The sequence below is a fragment of the Helianthus annuus genome, chromosome 5 (genome assembly GCF_002127325.2).
Source record: "Helianthus annuus cultivar XRQ/B chromosome 5, HanXRQr2.0-SUNRISE, whole genome shotgun sequence".
NCBI lineage: Eukaryota > Viridiplantae > Streptophyta > Magnoliopsida > Asterales > Asteraceae > Helianthus > Helianthus annuus.
This window is the reverse complement of record NC_035437.2, coordinates 21751903-21760882: the sequence shown is the minus strand read 5'-3', so window position 1 is coordinate 21760882 and position 8980 is coordinate 21751903. Positions and strand designations below refer to the sequence as shown.

Here is an 8980-nt window from a genome sequence, read left to right as displayed (position 1 = left end):
CGCTCTCGCCAAAGTTTCGATTTTCCCAATCGATTAAGGACGTGTAGTAACTGGAAGGACAAATATCGTTAGTCGCTCCTCGATGAGAGTATTTGTCCATTAGGCCAAAGCACGTTTCCTTAATTCGAAAAGGACTTCGATTCACTTTGGAATTGTCGTATGTTACGTTCCGTGACAATCCATGTTTTACGTTGAATCTCTTTTATGCTATCTCAATTTTCATGTGTTTTACATTTGTACGATACTAGTCGTTTACCCGCGCGATGCGGCGGGAAACATATCACTTAGGTTGGTAAGTTTAGGGCTATGTACAGGGCGGTTCGGTTTTGAGCCATAACCAAAACCAAATTCGCAATGCAAAGGAAAAAACACAACACTTGTTGGTAATTCTAAGGGTGTGCATGAGAAGGTTCAGTTCAGTTGGGTCATAACTAAAATTTAAATTTTCGGTTAAGGTACTTCAAAACCGGTCATGGGGATTTAAAGAGTTTTAAAAAATGTAAACAAACCGAACTGCGCCAAGCCAACAAAAGCACAACCATAAGCTCAAAAATAATCAAACCAATCCGCCTATAATTTCTGATCTATATTTAACATTCAAAGGTATATACAACAAAATTCTAAAATTAAGTCTTCTTATGCTAAGTGTTTACTTGCGACAGTCGTGTATTGAAGAACCAAAACAAAATAGTGGGGTCCCTTTTTTGCTAAGCCATGAAAATCTGGCCAACATCTATAATGATTGTAACCGTTCTTATTAGCCGATATCTTAATTACATCAGAAGTGGTTTCTATGGGTTGAGTCTTAACTAATTGTGTCCGGACCCTTAAGGGTTGGCTCACCTGCCTGACACGTTTAAAAAACAAGTCATGTTCAGGTTAGGTCGTAAATAAACAAGTTAATCCACCATATTGTTTAAAATAGAGCAAGTATATACATATAAGCAAGTGGTGTCCCTTTCAACTCAAGACCTAGGCGATGTCTAAAAGTACAAAAAGTTACAAAATATGTTTAAGTTACAAAATTTGTTTAAGTAAGCTCTAAATACACTGTGTAAACATAAAAATTGACATTTTATAACCCAATTTACTTATTGCATACTATAAGTAACCCCAAAATATATCAACCGAAAAGTCAATTTTCTTAAGTAGTTCTTTTAACAACAGAATCTGAGCAAGTGGTAATGTCCTCCCTCTTTGGGTCATCATCTGGTGAGCAAGTGGTAATGCCCTTCTGACCAAATCCACCACCTAATTTGGGTCATCATCTGATGATGAGCAAGGGGTAATGACCTTCTGACCAAATCCACCACCTAATTTGGTGGCAAAGCCTGCATAAACTAACAAAAGAAGATAAGATAAAGCTCTAATAGCTGATGAAGCTTATCTTGGATGGTGGAAAAGCCCACATATTCTAGTGGAGCTTATCTTGGAGATCAATGAAGTTTTTATAGCTCGCCTTTTCGAATTAGGATGGTATGTTAACCAATTTATTTCATATTAACTTTCACTCCAGATATAAGCTTCATTTGGCATAAAAATCAAAATAAATATCATTTTTTTCCTAAACTTGAAGCCTAAGCTAGCAGCATCACTAAAATGTTAAGCCCATCACACGTGAAGCCAAAGGTTCAAAATATGAGCAACATTAGTAATAATTAACAGTTATCCAATTGGCCAGGACTTCAATTATGTATAAAATTAAATATAATAATTGGTTCAAAACTGTCAAACCACAAAAACTTCAAACCAGTCGGTTTCGTTTGTCATTTTCTAAAACCATAGTTAGCGGCCCGACCAAGAATTTTCATCAAAACTGTCCTAACTGGGCATTGAACACCCCTAACTTATAGCCTAGTCACAGTATTTTGCCAAATGCATGAACTAAATACCTTGGAGTACTTCAATCTGTTGTGAAACTGAGCTGGCATCAGTGCCAATGACCAAGCGGATCTGTTGTATCGGGTATCAATATGTGTTTCTATCTGTCAAAGTTTAAGAAATAAACATAGAAGAGAGTAAGAAAAAGATAGATCAGTTCTTGTCACAAATATTTGAGGAACTAAACACCTAGTGACACCCACGCTTCGCTCCGTGGGCGGCCTAAAAATTATTGAAAAAATTAAATGGAAAGCCAGACGCAATCGTAACAGGGAACTTATGTACATGATAAGTTCAACAAGAAACCCGTCAACATGTGAATAAACACCTTGGTTTAAAAAAGCAGGAAGCGCACAAACGCGATGAGGTCTAAAACCGATTTTTATAAAGCGAAGCGCAAAAGCGGTGAGCTTTTCGTACGCAAAGCGAAAAGTGATTATATAATTTATTTTATATATCCCATAAGTGTTTAGCGTCCAATACCTATGATTTAGGTATAATTAAGCTTTATATATGTTTTAAAATGAAAAAAAAAAACATAAATGTACAGCATAAAAAGCCTGTTGTACAAGACTCAGAAGCATAGTAACACCACATGTACAAACAGCGTGCGCCTCAGCTGCGCCTTAGGTCGATTTTCACCCTAAAAAGTGCGCCTCAGCTGTGCTTCTTGTACATCGTGCACCTCATGTCACACAAGGCCATCGCCTTGTACAACAGGCTTTGCGCTTAAGCGCACTTAAGGCGCGCTTTTTTAAACCAAGATAAACACTTGTTCTCTCTCTCTTTCTCTCTCTCTCTCTCTCTCTCTATTTCTATGCAATGTGTGTTTGTTCAATCGACGGGTTCGTTCAAGAAGTGAAATTATATTAAGGTTTTTGAGAGAGGGAGATAGAGAACAAAGGAAGTGAAAGGGTTTGAATTTTGAAAGCACTCCAGTGCTTCCAGCTGCTCATAGCTGTAAGTTCTAATAATCTAATACGAAATGAAACAAAGGCTCAGTAGTAAAATTTGTAGTTTAAATTAAAACATACTTTGTCCGCTAATCAATGTGTCACTGTTTTGTGTTAAAGCTCAGTATCATCAGTAAGTTGTTCCTAAATTCTGGACTCCCGAGGTCACTATCAGTCACAAGAAGCTGAGCTGATGTCACATCCAGCTGCAAACACAATACTAAGCATCTCATTTCAACAAAGATATAAAAGAAGTGATGAAGCAAATACGAACAACTTTAGACCTACAACTTAAAAAGTAACATGTTTAGTCCCCAATCATTGATGGGGTTATATTTTCATGATTTACTGGCTTAGCAGGAACTCCTTAAATATCTTCCTGTCATGAACAACCCACCGTTCGTAAGCCTGAAAACAAATATAATATGCGTGTCAATGTGTATAGTTATAACTTACAACTCAAAATTACACTAAAGAGGCCTTGCAGCCCACAACCGTACAACAAAATATGAGCCAAACATTGAACCCGGCAAACAACCATGATTAGAGCAGCCCAATAGCATTGACCCACAATTTGAATCAGCCCAACAACACATCAACACATTCATTCCATTTAAAAATTATAATCACCTAAAGATCCCCTTGCACTTTGCAGAGCTACAAGAGTTGCTTTCTTTCTTCTCTAGTGTAGGTGGCTTTATTTCTTTCATGGTCACCATCTGTCATATTCTGCTAAAAAAAACAATTACTTTTATAAACAATCTATTCATATAGTTTGACATGTTCAGACTATATTAAAAAGTATTGTAATAGAATGCAAAATGTACTAATATGTCAAACTAATTACACATGAAGATGTACTTAATAATATAAAAAGTCGATGCGTGATGCGCGCGCACCACGGATGCGAGGCATTTGTTACTAAAAAAAATATTTATAGATAATAATTTAACTTGTTAACTTTAAACACTAAAAATTTAGGGATTAAAATATATAAATACAACAAAATAGCTCTAATACCATGAAAGACGTTCAATGTAACCAAAATAAGCCTTGAACTCTTAAGTGTACAAATAGTCTATGCAAAAGGTACAAGTAATCTATGTCGGAACTCATTTAACAACTTCAACAGCTCATTGTACAAGCTTGTTAAGCACATTTTACAAGCTCATTGTATAATTTTACTCTATAGTGGCCGACTTCAGAAAAACGCACGCATCAGGGCGCATCGAGCGAGCGCATCAAGACCGCATTATGCGATTTAGGGCGCATCATCCTCGCATCGCGTTACCTGATGCGATCTCATCAGCGCGTCAAGCGCGTCATGCGCATCATGCATTATGCGCGCATTTTAAAACCAAGTATGAGAGTATATTAAACTCAATAAGTACAACCATCAATAATAACACCTCACTTCTACAATAAGTAGGTTATATGGTTTTTGACAATGGGGAACATCATGTCAACAGAAATTTAATAATGTCACAAAAAGAAGTAGAAAAGAAAAAAAAACATTAAATACAGTTTTACCGAGGTACTTCTAGATCTGGTCATGCATCGAGTGCTTCTAACGTTGAATCGTCTGGGAATGCATCAGGAAATGTGGCTTTGATCTTTGCTTTTAGACTCTTGAAACATAATCATATTCCTGTCATCAACATAATACCATATATTTATATAAAAAAGATACTGCACATTTGTCCTGAACCAAAATACAAAGCCAAAATTGAGGTCTCGAATCTCGAAAGCTTCATAAAGTTTCGGTTTTTTTGGTTATAAAATCAGTTTCCATCGAACTCGCGTAAGTTGACAAGATACAAATGTACCACAACAAACAGAAGAGACTTTAATTTCATTATAAATACTGTTACATAAATATAAATAAACTCACCAGCTGAGCTATAAAAAAGGCGGTGAGGAGTAAAAGACCGGGGCGTTCAACAAACAACCAGCTTCGTGATCTTGTAACGAAAATGAGTGCCTGACTAATGATGCTGACTTGGAGGTGAAGAGCTGATATAAGCTCAAATTCTTCGTCTCTCATCGATTTCATACCAAATTTCTCCTAAAAACGAACAATATGTTATATCGTTAATTACAACTCATCGGTACACATGTTTACATATGGATGGGTCGATTCGGGGTATCTTTTATGTCGGCACCTGATAAAAATTCCACCGGCTCCCTGCGACATCGATGCCGGTTTCTATGTCGGCACCGGATATAAATTCTAAAGCTCCGACAAAGAATGGTCTACAATTTTTAAACCAAACAAAAGGATCTCGCACCAGACAGTATATGAACCTGTAGACAACTTGAGAAGTCCGAAATCAGATCACTTATTAACAGGCTAACTTAATGTTACAGATACTATTTAATGACACACTCAAATAAGCTTCAAGATATGGACTGACGTGACTGAACTGACATTATGATTCGGCTAGAGCTCGGGCTCGGCTTGTTTACACCCTTAATTAGTTAAATGTAACTCAAAGAACCGCCACTTGTATTTGTTTCCAAGCCTTAAATGTACTAAGGTTGTAGATACAGATACATACTTTGGTCTGAACCAGTTTATTGGTATAGGTTCCTGAAGACGTTCATTCAATGAATCTAGAGACTCCTGCCAAAAATGCATTAAAAAATAATTATCATTTACAGAATATAATACCAAAACAAGCTTAAAAACCAACCTGGGACACTACAAGGAACGGATATCCATCAGAAAACATAACTCTGAATCCAGATGCATAATTGGGGTCCACATGTCTAGTCTCTGACTCTGTATCAACATAAATTATTAACATCAAGTAAACTTATACACGTTCATTGATAATCATACTTTACAATATTGTACTCAACATGTTTGACACATTTTATTATATCTGTCGTAAAAACATGACCTGAAAAACCAATTGATGAATAAACAGGTCATTATTACCTTCATTAAAACACACTAACCGACTTGGCTTGCCAACATAATTAGTGAACCATTTAGATGCTTCATCTCCCTCATCCAAAGCCGATATTGACCATTCCCAAATTGAGACACCCTCACATATTTGAGATGGTCTACACAATGAAACCTTCAGCTCATCCATCCCCGGTGCTCTTAATACTAATTATTGTGTTAAAGATCAATTATTCAACATTAAACTCATTAAACAATAAGAAAGTATCGGAAAAATGATGTCAACCTGAGTTGGGCTTCGGTAAGCTTCGCCTATTGAGCTAACTCTGACAAAAAGATGAAAATTGACAGAGATGCTTCTGAGCCCGAGATGCCCCTGCAGGATTTTATTGGATATAAGAAGATTGATTTCACTTTGGCTGCTGCTGATTCTGCCATCACTTTGTTGACAAGACAATGGTTTTTATTTGCCAAAGTGTTCAATGTCCTGTTGAACAATGTTTAAAAAGAGGATCTTGATTTTTAATTTCTATTTTTAAGCAGCAAGTATTTCATACTAACCAATTCAAACTTCTCAATAAATTCACTCAATCCTCTTTTTAAAAATTGTTTAACAGGACATTGAACCAATTCAACCACTAATTTCGTTTTAATCTCAAAATCTACTAAAGAATCAAAACTCCAGATCTGCACCTGTACATTCACTATCACACATTATTAAACAAAATCGTAACATTACAGACACAAAACTCGGTGAACATGCAGACAGAGAAAAAGTTAACCTGAGGAAAACGAAATCAAGTTCTGCATTGATTTGTAATTCCCAAATCATCATTTTACGGATCTGAAAAATACAAAAAAACCCTAGATCTACAAAAGTACCAAATACATACAGGGGTGATATGAGGTCTACGAACATACAGGATACCGGATCTGCTTGTTCTTCACTCCCAAAAACGAAAAGAGTGTCACTGAAACCGGATTTGGTGATATGAGCTGTACAAAAACGAATCAGTTCAACAAAAAATGAAAAGAGAGAAAAGGGTAAGAACACAATACCAGCCAAGCCAACACGGCTCGGACTATTTGGTTCCATGGAAGTATCAAACTGCCAGCGAGGTCGCAGTGAGCCAGTGGCTCGGCTCCGCCTAGAGAAACCCTAGATCTTCTTTGAGAGAGAAGCAGGGAGATGGATGAAATGGCAAACCCTAAAATCGATTGTACAGTACCTCGAGGTTCAGCGTTGTTTATGAACTTGAGAGAGATAAAGAGAGAAGGATGTTACCTTCATGGATCTAGTGAAATCCTCACACATCTGGTGAGAGATCTGGCAAGATCCGAGAGAGAGGCGTCGCCATATTGCAATCGCCATAGAGAGAGAGAGAGCAGAGGATGAGCGGCAGACAAAATGATTGATGAGAGAAACCCTAGTTTGTGTGTCCGTTTAGATTAGGTGAAAGGGTATAAGTGGAAAGTGGAGTTTTTTTGTGCTTAAAAGAGTTGTACATCATGCTTTAGAGGTGTTTTAAGGAAATTTTAATGACTTTAAGAAGTCCTTTGGATATGTATATTATATATAGTATAGATATCATTTCAATCTAATACATGTATGCTAGTATGTTATACTGGATTCGTGATTACTGGGTTATTCTTATGTGATGAACTTGTCTTTTCACCCACACCTTAACATGTATAGCACAATGCGTAGTGCTATAGGAGTAGCGCCCGCCCGTATTCTAGTGGTCATGTTAAATTAACAACATTACACCCTCTTCGTTGCGATGATGTTGGGTAGTCAACTTTGCGGAACACGATGGGTTGACATGTTTATTCACATGCCAGTGATACGTTAATCTTGTTAACTAAGTATGTCATGTGAATTGTTCTAAATTTTATGCTAATACTCATATTCCCAAGTTTATCATCAAGATAGGAGTGATTTCCTTACCTTGACGATTAGCTTCGCTCAATTTTCAACTTCACCAATGAGCTAGGGGTGATTTCCTTACCTCAGAGGTAGTTGCCAACTCTTTTTCGTTATCAATGAAACTTTATATTTAAACGTTACTTTCATCTCAAATTTGGAGACACGAATCACACTATCTTCGCAATCTAAAACAAATAATAATAATCTCTCTTGTGAACAAACTAACTTTTTTTTTATGTTTTCATTTGGCATGTTACACTACGTGAAATTCATGATTATGCTATGTGAAACTAATTAAACCTTTTGTATACTATGTGAAATTATATGCCATGTGACGCATTCATGAAAACAATTTTTTTTTTAACAAAACGTTACAATATAGTCTTATCTATTCTTTATTTTGAATCTTTAGAAGTTTTCCTCTTAGATTTCGAGGACGAAATCTCCTAAAGTAGGGGAGACTGTAACATCCGTTGAAAACGAATATCTAAATCCGACCCGCTTTGAAATTTTGGATCCTAATCCTTGATAGGGAAATTTTTTTCGCGAAATAAATAATCGTTGAAAGATATTATTTTTATAAAAATAACCTAGATAATTTTGTTAGGGTTTCCAATTTGTGTAAGGTTAACTAAGTTATATAAACTAACCAAGTTTAATTACCTAATTGATTGACTTTAAACTTAAGGGGTCTTTGTGCAAAATTATAAAATTTAAAACAAAAACATGGGTAGTGCCCAAACTCGAACCCAGGTTCCCTCAAAAACAAGCAAGACAACTTAACCACTCCACCAGGATCTTCTTATGGTTCAAGCAAGATACCTTTTAAACTTTAAAGGAGCGATAATTTCGATTCTTCCTTTTAAACCAACAGTTGCCGCCAAACCAAAACAAGAAATAACACTGTTTCCTTTCTCACGATCACTGATTCATCGGGATTTATTCCCCGTGTTTCTTTTTTTGACGTAAATCATGAACCTAGACTCTTTATAATGCACACACGAATCAATCACAAGTTGATTTCCATAATTTATGAGACGAAACGTGAAGAGTTTATCATCCTTTCCTTTTCGGCTTGAACTTGATTGACGAGATGGAATAAAATTACGCGTTTCCTATTTTGCCTTCGATTAAACAAGCCTATAAATATCTCCCTTGTCTTCATTCTTAAGAGCCATAACCTTTCTCTTTTCTTTCTTGAACCGCCGCAAACAACCACGGCAACAACCACCACTTCACAACCTGTTCCGAACACCACCACACACCATCCTCTATCTCTCACTCTCACGGTCTCGAAGTTCACCGGAG

The 8980-nt window shown here is 36.5% G+C and overlaps 1 protein-coding gene across 50 annotated transcripts; it reads right to left on the bottom strand.

The window, feature by feature from the left end:
• Positions 1-935: 935 nt before the first annotated feature.
• LOC110940148 lies at positions 936-7191 on the bottom strand. 50 transcript variants are annotated; one of them, XR_004894292.1, is made up of 16 exons: positions 7031-7191; positions 6805-6953; positions 6639-6741; positions 6528-6549; positions 6032-6121; positions 5776-5952; positions 5528-5616; positions 5263-5457; positions 4997-5138; positions 4726-4899; positions 4365-4482; positions 3465-3563; positions 3123-3242; positions 2916-3040; positions 1893-1985; positions 936-1340 (listed from the first exon to the last, which is right to left on the bottom strand). XR_004894292.1 is itself a non-coding variant. In XM_022181708.2 (12 exons), exons 2-7 carry the CDS (start codon positions 5933-5935, stop codon positions 4385-4387), a joined length of 708 nt encoding a protein of 235 aa, XP_022037400.1. In that variant the 5' UTR covers positions 5936-5952; positions 6032-6549; the 3' UTR covers positions 936-1340; positions 1893-1985; positions 2916-3040; positions 3123-3242; positions 3465-3563; positions 4365-4384. The 50 variants fall into 50 exon arrangements, 3 of the variants coding, with proteins under 3 accessions (XP_022037400.1, XP_035846589.1, XP_035846588.1); XR_004894297.1 differs by having other exon boundaries at positions 6639-6716; XR_004894294.1 differs by having other exon boundaries at positions 6528-6589; positions 6667-6716.
• Positions 7192-8980: the final 1789 nt, after the last annotated feature.